The sequence below is a fragment of the Pituophis catenifer genome, unplaced genomic scaffold (genome assembly GCF_029215685.1).
Source record: "Pituophis catenifer annectens isolate HBS135680 unplaced genomic scaffold, rPitCat1.0.hap2 SCAF_2, whole genome shotgun sequence".
NCBI classification, from domain to species: domain Eukaryota; kingdom Metazoa; phylum Chordata; class Lepidosauria; order Squamata; family Colubridae; genus Pituophis; species Pituophis catenifer.
Window position 1 is genome coordinate 156,411,113 of NW_027256882.1, and position 17,246 is coordinate 156,428,358.

Here is a 17,246-nt window from a genome sequence, read left to right on the forward strand (position 1 = left end):
ATTGTAGTGGAGTCTGCCCATTATGGTCATAGGTTGTGATGGTCATAAAGGGATCAACCACATGACTGACCCAATTTTGCAACCTTTTTTGCAGCAATCCTTAAGTAAACACTAGTCATTAAATGAACCCATTTTTGTTATGGGGTATTTTTGCCAAAACCCAAAATAAGTGCTGATTTTTGGGGAAAAAATAAATCACAGTCATGTTGCTGTAAATACAGATTGGTTGCTGAGCACCCAAAATACGGTCATGTGACCACGGGGCAGGGCAGCTGTTGGAACATTGGAACCAGATCATAAATACCTTTGGAGGGGGGACTTATGATAACACAGAACAGTTGCTATGTGATCAGTCATAAATTGAGGACTACCTGCATAACTTTTCAAGGAGAAGCAACATTAATAAAAGCATACAATAGCAATAAGCAACAATAAGTGAACTATATTAAAGGCATAAAACAAGAGAAACTTATTTAAAACTCATTCCAGGTTTTTATCATCCAGACAAATTCATAGATAATTGATTTCTGCCTGTTTATCTTTGCCTGTCATCTTTCGTCAATTGGGGTTTCAACCTAATGTTTCTTTTAGTAAGACAGAGAGGGTGTACACTAGGTTACCAGTGCCACATGCTGTATTGATTGCTAACTCTATGTACAATACAATATCAATCATTTTTGGCAGACTTGGGCTGGTATGCCAAATGTTCTATCAAAACTCACTTTTACTGCAGGCATGCTCCTGTTATTCTATGCAAGTTAAGGTTTCAAATCTCTAATTTACCATGGAAACCAACATACGGTAGTTCACATCCATCAGCTAGGTAGTATATGCAGTATACTGATGCACACTTCAAATGCATCTTTGTATTACCTTTAAGTCTTTCTTGAATGTCTTTTTATTTTAGAAATGGAAGCAAACAACCATTTTAATTTCACTGGCCTTCCCTCTTCACCTGCTGCCTCAGGACTGAAACCTGCTCCTTCCTCAGGGGACAATGTCTACACAAATGGATCTCCTATGAACTTCCCCCAACAAGGCAAAAGTAAGTGAAAACCAATGGACTTAGCCGTTGCTGTGATATTAGTAGTAGACTTGACCCTTGATTATGCAAGGTCCAATGGCTATAATGCTACCAGCTCTTCCCTTTATGGTGTATAGTTCTCTGTGTATGGAATTATTACTTTATTACTTTGCAATGAAATCTGAGGTTCAGCAGGTCTTAATAGAGATGGATAACTCAGTAATAAGAAAGACTTTGTGTATCCTTACATCCATAGAGATAGCAGAGTTGGTATACAAAGTCCGAGCTTTCCTATTTTATTATTAGCAGAGAAAAGGGTCCAGACCTTTTAAGATTTTTTTTAATTTATGTTGAAAATATCTATACACCACAAAATCTCTTGTGTCTGCCTGAAACCTTCAATTGAGAAAAGTGGTGCATCATAGGGCAATAATTTTTGAACCAAACTACCTCAAATAAGTTGGGACCCATTACTTCCATGGGAATGAAATTTGGGAAAGTGACTGCTTCAGCACTGCCACACTGTTGCCAGTCAGCCATGTTACAAGTTGTTATTTCCACTATTCTCTCTCACAAGTCAGTGGGGAAGCCAGCTGAAAGGATAAACTCAATCATGATTGGCAACACTTCTGCCACCTCCCACAAGAAAAATCTTTTCTTATGGAAAGTCGACAGGGAGTGTTGGCAATGGGGAAGCTGGTAGGGAAGGTCTCACATTGCTTGGTTAAGTCTCCCCCACCTTTGCAACTTCCCCAGCCCCTCTGTACTTGTGCTGGACATTAACCCATTCTGCATCCCTATGCCCTCTTCACTCTACATCTCCCATGTACCCCATGAGCCCTCCCTGATATGTGGGTCACCTCTCATGAATCCTTGTGCATTCTTCCTGACCTATACAATATCCCTGCATACCTCCCTGTGGGGAGGAGACACAATGTGGGTTGCAGGAATACAAGTGGGTTTACAAGAGGCACAATGCGGGTTGGAGACATTGTGCAAGGTTGTGAGGAATTGCATAGGGGGCAGTGCAGGGACGGGGAATGTATGTAGGAGGGGGTGCATATTGTGGAAGATGTGTCAGGATACGAGGATGACGTGAGGAGAGGATTTGCAAGTGCTAGGTAAGGAAATATCTCTGAAACAATGACCTAACAAGTCATAGATTGTCTAGTGAACATCTAAAGGTAATCATCTTGCTATGAATAGAAATCTAAAATTGTTAATCAAATGTAATTTTCCTTCAGCATATGTTAAGCTTCACATTATTTTGAAAGATTTGGAAACATTGTTGCTATTGTTTTGCCTTGTTGCTAAAAAGTAAACAATGATCACATTTTGGGCACTTGGCAACTGGCTCACATTTGTGACTGTTGCAATGTTCCATAGTCATGTGACTGATTTGTGGGGGTTTTTTTCCCCTGATTTCCAGCATTCACTTCTGACTTATGGCAAACAATGCCCATTGAAGAAAATAGGTTCACAACCATGGCATTTGCTTAACGACTGCCACCAAAAGGTTGTAAAATTGTGTGTGATCATGTGATGATCCTCTTAATGTCCACCATGATGTATGACTCTGGGCTCAATTATGATCATGTTAAGGACTACCTATACGATAAAAATCAGCACAATCCTTGAAGCCATTCAGTTTATGGATGAATTGTTAAAGGAAAAATGGTAGAACATAAGAAAGAACAGCTTGATTATAGTTTTTCTCATACTGAAACAATACCATTTGACTGCATAGAGCAGGAGACTTCATAAGTATCATTCATTATCCTCAAAACCATGATATAGAATGTGACAAATCTTTAGAAATTAGAACATGACATAAAAACTGAGTGCTTATTCTTCCTCTTCCAAAATCATTTAGAATAATTTTTCCTTCTTTTTTCCTTCATTGCTCTTCCCCCTTCCTACATCCTTTGTTATGTTATACTTCTTTTTCAGCAATAACTTCCACTCTTAAATTTTAATACAAAATAAAAGTAGGATAAAATACCCTTTTGACTGCTCCTTGTATGACAGAAGTGGGAAAACTTTTTTTTCCTTTTGTGGTGTACATTGCAGGGATAAGCATATCTGTAGCAGAAAGTGAATTGAGCCAGAAGTGCATGGAATATGGCTGTGGTTCAAAATGCAGTACAAAAAGAAAGAATGAGAATACAATTGCATCCATGCATTTTTTTATGATTTCAAGCAACTCTGTAGTGGCAGAAATTGAAGGATGGAGTTGGAAATAGCCAGAAAATGATGTGGGCTGAGAAAATGTGCGAGGATGGTGACTTGCATTAATGGAGCAGAGTATTCAGCTTTATTATGTCTTATCTCATTTTGCTGGTTGTATTTTTCAAAAGAAGGCAGGCCTAAAAGAAGAAGATAATCTTTCTCTTAGTCACTGTTCTTGGTATTTATTTTTTATTGATTTATTAGATCTTTTTAATTCTTCATATTATTACTTCATAAGTAACTCAAGATGGTGAACATACATAACTTCTTCCTTCTCCTGTTTTCCCCACAACAACCCCATGAGATGAGTTGGGCTGAGAGAGACTGAATGGCCCAAGTCCTAGTCTAGTCCTGCCCAGCTGTCTTTCGCGACTAAGGTAGGACTAGAATTTACAGTCTCCTGGTTTCTAGGTCAGCAACTTAACTACTGCACCAAACTGAGGGTGATATTATCCATTCCAACTCTTAGCGGTTCTGTGGGCCAGGTCTCTCCAATCTTCCGATATTGCACTGCTTCTTTGAGTTTTTTTAATGTTCTGGCTGGTATCAACTTTGATGGTGACCAAACTAGCTCTTAGTATTTGTTCTCTCTTCCTTTTTCCTCGTGGCAGGTTTAAATGGAGACATGAATGTTAATGGCCTATCTACTGTATCTCATGCTAGTACTTCAGGGACCCGTTCCTCAAACAACTCTCACCTCCATCATCCCTATGACTATCTGTGGAATTATTCCCAGTATCCCTCTGGCAACAGCAACAATCTCAAAGATGGTCCACTGTTCTCCCAATACCCATTGAATGGCACTGTTGAGAACAACCGGCAGAATTCACCTGGACATACCACCAGTCTGAGGGGAAGCAGTGGGCAAGAGTTCTGGGCCAACGGTACCCCAGGGACCATGGGATTAAATTTTGACTCAGCAGAGCTCTATGACTCTTTCCCTGATGATCAGAACTTTGAAATCCTACAAAATGGCCCATCAAGCTTCTACACGTCATCTCAGCCTTCTCCCATGCTTGCTTCAGGGAATCAGGACTTCTCACCACAGCAGGAAGAACCAGGCAATGAAGAGGCAGTAAAAGAACCACCATCTACGGTTTCAGAAAATGGCACCAGATTGTTGGGCAGTATGGAGCTGGAAAATGCACAGCCAGGTAAACTCACAAATGGTCCTTTGTGGGGGGGAAGTGCGTCTTATACTCCGAAAAGTACGGTACATTCAATAGTATTATAGGACATGATGAAATTTGACTTCTCATAAGCCCAGTGATACCTTATGATTAATTCCAATTTAGGCAGGAAGCATAGGTACTATACAAGTCTTGCTTACTGTTAAGATTTCAATATCTGCCATTCTAATTATTTTTTTAAATTTTTAGAAGTAAATGACTGTGCCTCCTACACTTGAGTATAGTAGTAGCATATTCACCTTGGAATCTGTGTGGCCTTGAAATATGTCTTCTCACAATAGTAACTCTCAATGCTCGGTTCTTTACCATAGTTATAGACTACCAACAGTCAGATTACTTTAGTGTAATACCATATTTTTCGGACTATAAGACGCACTTTTTTGTCTTCCAAAAGGGGGCGAAAATGTCCATGCGTCTTACTGACCGAATATTGCTGAAGCCCCGCCCACCTGCCAGCCATTTTTTTTGCCTCCGGATGCCCTGTTTTTGGGCCTTTTTCAGGCCTTTTTTTGGCCCATTTTTGAGGCTTTTTTCGGCTTGTTTTCGAGGCTTTTGGGGGCTTTTTTGGCCCGTTTTTGAGGCTTTTTTCAGCCTGTTTTTCAGAAAAAAATGGGTAAAAAAAGCCGAAAAAATGGGCCGAAAAAAACCTCGAAAATGGGTCAAAAAAAGCTGAAAAAATGGGCCAAAAAAAGGGAAGCCAAAAACTTTATTTTGTTGTTTTCCTCTTCTAACTTTAGATGCGTCTTATAGTCCAAAGAATACGGTATATTGGTTTTCCAAGTTTGGCCGAGTGACATGGCTTTCAGGTTTACCAAGGACTGTGGCCTTCTTTTAAATCTATACTGCAGGTTATTGTGCTTGGTGCAAGGATCTGCCAGTTTTCTGCTTGTTTTGTTAAGTACCATGACAGGAATGGCATTTGTAAAATAATGATAAAGTGTCTTTTCCAGGCAGATGAAACCATAGAGTTAGAATTACTGAGATAAGGAATGAAAAGTTCTTTGATTAATTTAAAATGATGTGTGTGTGTTTGCTGTGAGATTCTGCTTATTTTTAAAGTTTTCTCAAGTCCCGAAGTGAAAGGTAATTTTTAAAATCACAATTTAGAAAGTTCAATGTGACAATATTTCCTGTAGAGTTGAAAATATGTGGCTACAACGGTTCTTCTCCAGTGGTTGAGCCTCTTAGCCAAGAGGCCTCTGTCTTGGAACCTGATGCTGGAGCTGGTTGCCTTGAAGATGCTTCTCGGATCCCTCCTCCTCTGGAAGACTCTTTGGAGCCTTTTGAGTCACTAGACAGAGGTAAGTGGATGAATTTTTCATCTTTACATTTTTGTATCTATACAATTTGAGCTGGTGGTTTCTTCCAAATCTTAGAAATGATGTCCTTGTAGAGTGAAAAAAATATGAAAAAATATAAGGCGTCCACATACCTAAGTAAATGAGAGAATTTCAGCAAATGTAGTTTGTTTTACAAGCTATACACACATAGTGAAATTTCTTTCTCTTTACTATTCAAAATGCAAGAGCTCTGCAAGAGATCTGGGTATCCCATGTTTTACCAATTGTCACAGTATTCCATGCACTTCATGTGGAATGGTGGGAAGTAGGCTGTGAGACATAAAAGGTTTATCCCATTGTAAACTGGATTAACTTTTAAGATGGACAGTGACTTTAATATTTCTGTAAATGACTAACATGGCTATCCTTGTGGAAACTATTTTGTTGACAAAGTTTCTCTTAAGGCCTTACAACTAATGACAATGAAGAAAACTTTATCTTGCCTAGATGTAGCTCCCATATAAATGTTTGCTATTGTTGTCATTGATGTGCAGCTTCTCCAGCAGCAGCATTCTTGTAAATGTATGCACTTATATTTAGCCCTAATTAGTAATATACAAAACAACACACACACATGCAATCCTGTTACTTTGCTCTTTCCTGTCTTATTGTTGTTCATGACTAGAGGCTTAAGCAAGCATTTTACTGACTAGCGGTAGAGGCACAATCTCCTTCGTGAATTTATGGTTCAATTATATTTTGTATTGTGTTAGGGGCTTGGTTCAAAGCCTATGGATTTAAAATCCAGTTTTATAATTTAATGATAAACATCAAAAGAGACCAATACCATGATGGAGGCAAGTGGTTAGATTTACAAGACAAAACATTAATGGTTAGTTCTGATTTCTGCCTACAGTTTATGTCTAAATGATCTCCAGTTCCAATAGTTGCTTTTAGTTTCACTAATATGGGACCAGTGGGAGAAAGAAGGACAAGAGAGAAATAAATGTTTTGAGTAGTGTTTTTAAGTGAGTGAGTGAATGAATGAATGAGTGAGTGAGTGAATGAATGAATGAATAAATAAATAGGGCATGTGTATATCAGTGGGTATGTGATATATGAGTTCCAACCCAACAACTTAAATGCCTCTTCCTCCAACTGTATTGTCCAACCATTCTGTATGTTCTGCTTATTTATTACAAGATTTATATCCTAAGTTTATTTTGTCCAATTCAAAATGGCATACATAATATTCCCATGTCCTGTTTTTCCCACAACAATCAAGCGAAGGGGGTTGGGCTGAGAGAGAATGAGTGGCCCAAAGTCACGCAGCTAGCTTTCTTGTCTAAGGGAGGACCAGGAATTGCAGTTTCCTAGTCCCTAGTCCAACAATGTAACCACTCTGCTCTTTGCTTATGTGTCTTGTAGATGTAAGCAGTAAAAACAGATCTAAATGTTGCTATTAACAGGCTAACTTCCATAATTTTCTGTCTGATTCAGCTTTTTCCTTTCCTAAAATGGATTTTTAAAAGATGTACAAAGGCTTGGATTTGGAAGTTGGTGTAACAAATGATTTGGATGCTAAGCCAAGCAAGTGGCAGTCTGTTTTCTTAAAAACAACCAAGAAATTTATTTAAAATACCATTAAATGTTTCTTTGGTACAGCATTTCTAAAGACTGGTCTAATTACACAGAGAAGTATAAAGAGCACTATGTATAGTTAGTGTTTAAATTATGGATAGTAATGCAAAGACATATTATTGGGATTAAATTGCTAGTTTGAACCGTGTGTAAGAACTTTACAAATGTATGATTTGTAGACCCAGGGACAGGAGATTTGTATGAAATGGATACATCTGAACTTGTGAGTGGCAAGTCTCCACTGGAGGATCCTCCTGACATTTCTGCCCTGGATTGTCCTGGCAGTCCTTCTCTCAACCACTCTGACTCCTTCAGCCTATTGGCAGATGACAGTCAGCCTGATACCTCGCTTTTTGGAAGTGCCAGTTTGCCTCCTGTTCTTGGAGAGTCAGTTTTGCAAGGTAAGCAAGACCTATCCATTGGTCCAAACAGTTCTCTGTCTTCAAATACAGTAGCTTTTGCTTAGTACTTGTAAAAGGAGTTGTGGGATCTAGAGGTACACATTTCCAAGTAATAAATTGTTTAGATCGGGGGGAAGTGAAGCTAATTTATTTTGCAATTATAGGGGACAAAGAAAAATACTTTAACACTATAAACGAGAAAGAATTCAACAAATGTGCAGTATGGTTAGAAATTTAGTTAGAGGGAGACAGATAAAATTTAACTGTACAGAACTTTACAAAGTATATATTGAAATACCACATGCAATATATAGTTGCATAACTGAATCCTTGGTAGCTATTTTATGCAGCTGGAAGTTCATATTTTGTAGAAAATCCTTCTCTAACAGTATGTAGAAGAAAAGACAATACTGCAAATTAATCCTGAGTAGATACGAAGCACTATGTTGGTCACATAACAATTATAATTATCATGTGAAGGTTTAAATTCTTGAAAGAACTTCCAAGTGATGAGGCTTGGAAGTCTTGGAAGTGATGAGGCTTGAAATCTATATCCCATGTACTATATGCTGTTAACAGCTTGTAGCATTCCACTAAGTAACTAGGAATGCAGCAGAGGTAAGCATTGTCTTACTCCCTGCAATGCTCAATTGTGTGTTCATCCTTTCTGCCTTTCTATTTCTCTGTTTCTTCTCTTTTGTTATAGAGAGTAGCTTGGAGCTGACTGGTGTTAGTGAAGTAGGGCAAGAGGACACAGAGTTTCTGGATTCGCAGACACCCCTTGAACCAGAATCTCTAAATACCTCTTTGGAAGAGGCAGTCAAGAGCAGTGGTCCAGACAATCCTGTATCTGTAATAGATGGGGACAGCAAAGAAGCTTCACCGCTAAATGTATCTGCCAAAAGTACGTAAACTCTTTCTTCATGCTGCCTTTAAATGTAATTTAGTTGATAGCACTGATAATGGTTGTTTGTTCTGACAGGTGATGTTCCAAGAAGGAGAATAGCTACAGTAGAAGAGGTGTACTACCCCTTGAAACATGGGTAAGTAGTCCCATTTTCCTTGCTTTTGTGTGGTGCTAGTCCATGCACAGCAAATAATATTTCTGAGTTAGGAAGCAGGTTTCCAATCTTTGATTGGCTACCTTTGTATTCAGATGGCGAAGGGAGGTGCGCATCAAGAAAGGGAGCAATCGATGGCAAGGAGAAACCTGGTATTATGGACCCTGTGGCAAAAGGATGAAGCAGTTTCCAGAGGTGATCAAGGTAAAAAAAAAAGTTTCCTAGATAGGAAGAGGTGGTAAGTCACTTTTGTAAGTGACTTCTCCATTTTATATACTATTCTGCAACCTAGTTTTAAAATCATTCGTGAACATTAATTTAGTTTACTGAGAATAATGTTGCTTTTTTTTTTTCTGGCCCAGACAAAGTTCCTCTTTCTTCACTATTTTCAAAGAAAAGATATACTGTGTCAGAATATCTTTTTTACCTGGATCCGCACTTGGTGGATCCAGGTAAACCGCACAGTTTCTTTCTTTCTTTCTTTCTTTCTTTCTTTCTTTCTTTCTTTCTTTCTTTCTTTCTTTCTTTCTTTCTTTCTTTCTTTCTCTCTCTCTCTCTCTCTCTCTCTCTCTCTCTCTCTCTCTCTCTCTCTCTCTCTCTCTCCCCCCCCCCTCTCTCTCTCCTGCCTGATTGCTTGCTTGCTTGCAAAAATTTGGTGCAAAGTCAAAGCTCTGATCTGCAGTCACTTCATTGCATCCCCAAACCTGGGCAGGAAAAGACTGGGCTTCAAAGGTTTACATAAGGCTAGGATGGTAGAGGCCTGCTGGACCTGAGAATAAAGAGTGTTCCATCAGGCAAGGGCTGTCAGAGAAAAAAAGCAGCCTTCCTAGCTCCCATAAGATGGCAATATTTAGGGAAAGGGACTAGGAGTATGCCCACCCCATCTGACCTGGTAGGATGGACAGAGGTCTTTAAGGAAGAAATATAGGGCTTTAAAGATGATGACCCAGCACTTGAACTGCACCCAGAAAGATACTGGAAGCAAGAGCAGCTTGCGCAACAGAGGTATTAGATGGGCAAATCTAGAGGCCTCAATTACTGGGTGCTCTGGTGCATTCTAGACCAGTTGAAGCTTCTGGATAGTCTTCAAGAGCAGTCTCATGTAGAACACATTGCAGTAATTCAAACGGAAGTGACCCAGGAATATTGACCTTGAGCAAGCTCTCCTGGTCCACACAAGACAATTTTTTTTCAAACCTCCCCCACCCCCTCCTGGCTGCCCTCCTGTTCTTAAGCAAAGTTGTAGCTAGAGGTTCAGCACTATTCATCTGCTTGTATTATTCTTTGATCCCCTATTTCAGATTGTGACCTTCTGTTATCCAAGACTCCTTCATTTCCTCCTTGTCCAGTTGCTCTCAGACCTAACATGTAGCATCCCCTGCCTTTTTTTATCACGTAGCTACCTTCATCATCTTCTCTATCAGAATATGAATGTAGTTCCTGTCTGGAGAATTGGGCTAGGAATAAGACTTGCTTTGCTTTTTTGGATACTTCTTGTAAGATACCAAGAAGAACCTAAGATTGTTAATCAGTTATAATGGAAGATATCCAATATGAATGTTTAGATTATATGCTTCTCTGGACACCGATATAGAGTATTTCAGTTGTTCCAGAAATACCATGCTCACTTCAGAGAGAGCCTCCATCTTAAAAAGAAATTTTTAAGTGCTTGATTAATGTTTTGGTGGTTTTTTCTCCTGTAGTATCTGAGCAGAAATGATGGGCAGAACGTCCGCCGTGAACACTTCAGCTTCAGTCCCCGAATGCCAGTGGGAGATTTTTTTGAAGAGCAAGATACAGCTGAGGTAGATCTTCTTCTGGGGAATCATTGGCATCTTCTGTTTTTTTAGCATCTATCCTTTTGCCAAGATTGTGCTAGGAATCCTGGGGCCAAGTCCAAATGACATTTTACAACAGAGTATCTACATAGATCCTAGTTTCAATATTTTAAATGAGGGAGGACATTCTCACGAACTACTATATCTCTTGAAGCATAGTAGGTAGTCCTTGACTTTATTTAGTGACCATTTAAAGTTACGATGGCATTTGAAAAAACTTAAAACTTAAAATGACTTAAGGCCATTTTTCACACTAATGATCGTTGCAGCAGCCCCGTGAATGCGTGATCAAAATTTGGACACTTGGTTACTGACATGTATTTATGATGATTGCAGTATCCCTGCTTCACATGATCATCTTGTGCGACCCTCTGACAAGCAAAGTCAATGGGGAAGCTAGATTCACTTAACAACCATGTTACTACCTTAACAACTGCAGTGATTCACTTAACAACTGTGGCAAGAAAGGTTGTTAAATGGGGCAAAACTCAATTTGCTAAGCAACAGGAATTTTGGGCTCAATTGTGGTTGTAGGTCAAGGACTATTTGTAGCTGGCATAATGGCTTAGTAAATGGTGAGTTTGAAACACATAGTTAGTCCACTCTTCGTCCGCTCCCCAAATTGTTTTTCTACTTCTAGACCAAAAATATGTTTACAGGTGTCAATGGAAGGATTGTTTCCGTGGATTCTGAGGATCTGCCCCTTTGCCCTTCAGATATTGTTGTCTTCAATTCCCATCATCACTAACCAGTATGGCCAGCAAAAAGGATGCTGACTTGTGTAAGCTACAACATCTGCAGCATCCTTTTCTTCATTTCACAGGGTGTGCAGTGGGTAAAATTGTCACATGAAGAAATCCCTTCACGCATCCAGGCCATCACGGGTAAGCGTGGCCGTCCTCGAAATACCGAGAAAGCCAAGGCTAAGGAAGCGCTCAAAGTGAAACGTGGACGGGGCCGACCTCCCAAAGTGAAAGTGACTGATCTGCTGAGCAAGACGGACGCCAGAGTTTTGAAAAAGCTGGAAACTCAAGGTACCAGTTGGACCAGCCCTTTTTGCATGCTTGTAGCTTTCACAAGAAAACGTTATAGTTTGTGGCAGTGGTTGTTTGTCAGTATCTGGAGGAAAGGCTGTTCATTATGTGCAGCAAGAAAATTCAACTTTTGCTCTCAAAAATAATGCCAATCAACAAGATGCATGCAAATCTGCTTATTTTTCATTTGCATGCCTTTTCTGGAAACTGATGTGTGAGTTTTTGCAAAATTTGGAATTTCTTGTCAAGGAGCGGTGTGGCAGCAGGAAGAGAGGAACGGATAAGCAAAGGGCAGTAAGAATATATAGGTAAGAGAACATGACTGGAGAATTTGAGGGGAGGGGCAGGTAGCTACACAGAAAATAAGAGGTGTGCTTTTCAGAACTGGAAGTACTTGGCAGGTACCATCTTCTTCCTAGCTGTCCCTTATGTTTCCACTGCCATGGGGGCTAGAACTTCGTTTTGTTTTGTTATTTAAAAAGCTGAAAGATTCAGGATAAGAAATATAAATAGAATTCTTGTGAGCTGCATCCATGGGTGCTCCATCAGTCCTGTCTTATTGTAAGCAGCTTCAAATCAGGTTGCTCAATATTTTTTGGTAGCCTTAGGACCGTAGTAGGTGGGCCAGTGATGAAAATTGGGTTGGGCTAAATTTTATTGGGGTGGGGAATGGATTTTGTGTGGGGTTTTTATATCTTAATCTATTTTAAGCCCATGTCGGATTCATCACTACAGTTTCCATTCTGACTCAGTATGGTGAGGAACTATGTGATTAGTATTCAGCAAATATGAGGAGAGGATATTCTGATGCCACACAGAAGGGGTCACATGCTGTTCTGGGGCAGAGATAGCCTATCTCTGTTTTAATTGCAAGAAATTTGAAGCATCCAGGGTGTCTTAGTCTCCATAATTATTATACTTTAAGCAGTAACATGCTCTCGCTATCATGAATACTGAATGCTTCCTAATAAAGCTACAACTCTGCCTGGGTATTGTTGGGGAGAGCAATTTATCCACATTGATTTAATTATGACTGTTAGGGCTTGCTGCCAGTTTCATGTGGTGAAGCCACTGTGCAGAATACACAAGAGATGGAGGCAAATAGGAAGAATTTTTTAATCCTTATACAATGAACTAAAATCCTCAGTGCCACATGTCAACATTATATCTTGTCTGCACTTGATCTGACCTTATAGTCTATAGAAAGTTTCCTAGCAAAAAGTATTTTATTTTTATTTATTGAGTAGTACTAAAATCATGCAATAGATATGGATCCGGGCAGTGTCCAGATTTGTATTTGCTGTCGGGCCTGTGAATAGATTGTTCAGTGTTTGTGCTCTTAGATTATTTATATTCTTCAAAAAAATCTTAAAAAGAGCTCATTAGTTTATATGTGGGTGGAGTATGCAGACTTCATTCCTCATTATGGATATTAAAAAAAAGTCATGATCACCAAAGCTTATTTAATGACTGAAACAGTTAAACCCGAGAAAGGAACAAAACTATGAAAAGAGATTGTGTTGTGTTCATGCTGAGTATATTTTTTTGGCCCACATTAGCAATGTCTTTTAGAAAATTAATACTTTCTTATAAAAAATGAAGGTATTGTTAGACATCAAGTGTAGAACTAGTTTAGTCTCATTCTCCCTTTTTGTGTTTGCAGATGTTCTGAGTGATGAAGATAAGCTGAAGATGACCAAGATCAAGAAGAAAATGAGACAAAAGGTACACAGAGTAGAAAAAGCTGTGCATTCTGCTTAAGAAGGCTCGGTCATCTTTGTGGGCAATATTTGAGATAGAAAAGGCATTCCTGATCTTGGAAGATGTAGAGGATGGAGGTGATATTGTAAGATCTTCTTTCTTGATTACTAGTAAGGCTGCAGATATGCAGAGGTTTAATAAACCTTCCATATTGCACTGGAGAAAATCCAAAACTGAATGAATATTCACATACCTTTTTCATATTTTAAAATAATGTGACATGGGGGTGGAGTGGTTTTAGTGCAAGGATTAGAACAGCAAAAAAGAATTGAGAACCAAAATTACCTGAATTTCGACATTGGGAAGAATGAATTCCCCAGTATTTCTACAGCTGTTTCTCTACAGGGGGAGGGGGAGGGGGAGGCGGTGGAGATATTTGTTAAAACCAAAGTACTTAAATGCCAAATCTTGCAATTCATTTCCTGGTGAATCTAAGCAATGTGAAGTAGATCATGTCTTGGTTAGCAAAATCTTGGCGGTTTAGAATGTTTTGGTTAGAATGTGAGACAGGCAAAATATGATGGATAAATATATGTTGTAGAAGTTGAGGGAAACCACTGTTTTATTTAAAAATGGAGCAATTATTTTTCTCCTTGGTGTTTTTCTCTGTGTTCTAAGCATGGTTGGTTTTCTCCCTAGGTACAAAATAAACAGAAGCAGGAAGCCAAGACCGCAAAGCCCAAGGAGACCAAGTCTAAGGAACCAAAAAAGAAACCTAAGGTAATAGTGATTATGAGGAGCTTCTTGAAAAGGAGAAAAGTTGCCAGGTTGGGAATAACCTTATGTGTGAAGCTTAACAACTTACTTTCTCTCCCCGCCTTCCAGCCCCAAATCAAGAAGGAGAAGAGCAAGCCAGAAAGGACCAAACCAGAGAAGCCAAAGGAGAAAGGGAAGTTGAAAGAAAAAGCGAAGCCCAAGGAAAAGAAAGTGGCACCATCAGGGAAAGTTCCCCGGAAGGCTGATAAGAATCTCCTTGCTCAGCGCCGTCAGGAAGAACGGCAGCGGCAGCAAATGATTTTGGAGGAAATGAAAAAGCCCACTGAGGATATGTGTTTAGGAGACCACCAGGTATGTTGATCTGTTCAGCTAGATTTATGTTGTGGGGGAAGGTACTGGTTCATTCATCCTTCTGTTTCAAAAGGATCTTCTTCAATAAAGAAGGGATTTCTGCACCAGAAGAATGTGAATGCTGTATAAAAAGAACCTTCAGCAATATGCCACACATAAATTCTTATTGTTTTACTTTTTAAATCTTTAGAATATTTGTGAATTGTGTAGTTTTTGTCAAGACTCCAGTTCTTAGAAAACATTTGACATTTTGGGGAATATAGCATAAATAGGATAGAGAAAACAGAAGAAAAAAAATAGTAATAGAAAGATAAACCTATACAAATTGTTAAAGCTATACCTAGAATAGAACCCTTACTCATTTGGAAGGTGTTTTCAGCTTCTTCATGCAGCAGCCAATGATAAAAGGTGCCAGAACTGAATTATATTTTCCCAGATTATATGTGGGAAGAAATGTGCAGTGCACATAGTATAATGTGTCATATCAGGTAGTCCCAGGATAAAAGTTCTTATTAAGGAGCTGTGCGTGTGAACCACCTGCTAGTTGCGCAAGTGGAGCTGTGCATGTGAGCACGAGCAGCCCCTGCTTGCACAAGTGGAACTGCATGTGCGTAGATGCTCACCTGCTGCTTGTGTGGCCTGGTTCCAAATGTGCTGTGGCTGGGTAGTGGGCGCAGCCTGGGGATTGGAGACCCCTGTACTAGACAACCTGTGATTCCTTGGGTCATCAGTTCAGAAATATTTCCTTATCAGGTTCTTCAATGCATTTATCAGTGATTAAGTTTCTATTATACTGAGTTTCATTGAAAAGTTGTGATGCATTCAGTGATATATCTGCCTTGAAAATAGCTCATATTGAACTATATAGCACAGTTCAAACATCAGCACAAAAATGTCTTATGGCAATTTGCATTATGTCATAAACTCTTTTATGATAATGTTTATTTATAAAACATTTTTAAAAAATTTGTCAAATTCCAATTTCATGGGATTCATGGGTCATAGACTTTGGACATATTCTGTAAATTGGTCCAATTGCGGTACCTTGGTTCAAAAATTCTTGTCCTATGATACACTGTTTTGCCCAATTAAAGATTGTGGGAACAAGAATTTTACTAGTATATAAATGTCCTAGGGCTCTACCTCACTGGAACCAGTAATTTCTAATACCTCGTATGTCAGTTTGGGCCATATCTCCCTTTTGTATTGTGCTAATATTTTTGCCTTTTCTCTATTTTGTCCAGCCTCTGCCAGAATTCTCTCGCATTCCTGGATTGGTTTTGCCTAGCCAAGCCTTCTCAGATTGCTTAGCCATTGTGGAATTCCTCCATAACTATGGCAAGGTGCTGGGCTTTGATGTAGCCAGGGAAGTTCCCAGTTTGAGTACCCTCCAAGAAGGCCTCTTCAATGTAGGAGATAGTTTGGGTGAAGTGTTGGATCTTCTGGTAAAGCTGGTGAAAGCGGCATTGTATGACCCTGGCCTTCCTTCATGCTGTCAGGTATGAGTGTATATGTATTGTCAGGATGCCATATCCTCAAGCAGTCCAAATTCTTTACCAAGAAAAAAGAGTTTGCATAGTTTTCTTTCTTTGCATAATCCTGCAAACTAAACATTATTTATTATGTAAATTCTTTTGTCATCAGGCAAGTCAATGAACTGAACTGAAAGAAAGAAAGAAAACTGAAGCTATAACTTCAGTTGAGCATCCTATTTAGGCCTTAAGAATAAGGAAAAGCCAAGAATGAGAAAGCTGTACTAAATGGTTCTTTCTCAGCTGTGGGAATGAGGAATACATGCAGGGTTGGCTTTATTTCAACATATATCCTATTAATAGGATATGGACTAAGATGGCTTGTCACCAAATGCCAACAAAGAAAGTCAGCCTTGTAGACTAAGGGATTCTCCTGTGTTGGTATCTATTGAAAAGATCTACATATTAGCATTGATCAGCTGACGTAAATCCCAAGTAGAGAGTAGGTTGCTGTATAATACTGTGGATTCAAAGGGGGGAAAGTTAGTTTTGGAGCACATGGCAGCACCCTCATAATCCTGGTTCTTGAGTCGAGTGGTCTTTTCCCAGTTTCTGCTCCAGAGTCCCATAAACAATCCCATGAATAGATGCAGTGGCTTTAAGGAGTTGTTGACAATAAGCTACATGAGTGCCTCTGCATTCTCTGGAGTATATTTTTTTTCTTCAAATCCAAAATGCTGAACAGTCCTTCAAAATAAGTATAGCTCTCTCTGTCCAGGAGTATTGATAATTTGATTTTTATGCAGATTAAGCTAATAACTAAAGTCACAGTTGAATGACCAGGCTTATACTTTGAATAATTTATGATTCACTGTAACATGTGAACCTGGCTAGTTGTGGTGTGTTCAGTAAACTACAGATAAAGAAGATACAGCTTATTTATTGGGTGTACAAAAATAATTTGATAGTTGCCATACTGAAACAAAGAGCTAACAAAGGGTTGCAGAGATGTAGCAAGCATTTCTGCTGTTTTCCTTATTAGAAACCCAGAGTTTTAAGTTTTCTTTTTCCGCTAACACAATAGACAGCTTGGGCAAAAAATAAAGAAATGTTCAGCAGACTAAAGGAAGAAAAAAAGATACGTTTAAGGGGAAAAGACATATTTTTAAGTGTCGGTGTTAAGAAGTCCTTGGCTGATGTTCAGATAGTTTTCAGACTCTTTTGCTGTTCATAGTGGAGAATGTGTG

The 17,246-nt window shown here is 39.1% G+C and overlaps 1 protein-coding gene across 2 annotated transcripts in view; it reads left to right on the plus strand.

Annotated features, from left to right (window-relative positions):
* Positions 1–17,246, plus strand: part of BAZ2A (bromodomain adjacent to zinc finger domain 2A) — a 48,005-nt gene that overhangs the window by 12,115 nt on the left and 18,644 nt on the right. For both annotated transcript variants that reach the window (XM_070937825.1, XM_070937826.1), the window contains exons 2-14: positions 908–1,045; positions 3,865–4,407; positions 5,580–5,744; positions 7,544–7,765; positions 8,472–8,669; positions 8,748–8,808; positions 8,922–9,030; positions 10,530–10,631; positions 11,488–11,698; positions 13,362–13,423; positions 14,099–14,179; positions 14,285–14,527; positions 15,772–16,026. In XM_070937825.1, the coding sequence (XP_070793926.1) occupies positions 910–1,045; positions 3,865–4,407; positions 5,580–5,744; positions 7,544–7,765; positions 8,472–8,669; positions 8,748–8,808; positions 8,922–9,030; positions 10,530–10,631; positions 11,488–11,698; positions 13,362–13,423; positions 14,099–14,179; positions 14,285–14,527; positions 15,772–16,026 (2,388 nt within the window). In that variant the 5' untranslated portion in view covers positions 908–909. The remainder of the gene's footprint in view (positions 1–907; positions 1,046–3,864; positions 4,408–5,579; positions 5,745–7,543; positions 7,766–8,471; positions 8,670–8,747; positions 8,809–8,921; positions 9,031–10,529; positions 10,632–11,487; positions 11,699–13,361; positions 13,424–14,098; positions 14,180–14,284; positions 14,528–15,771; positions 16,027–17,246) is intronic.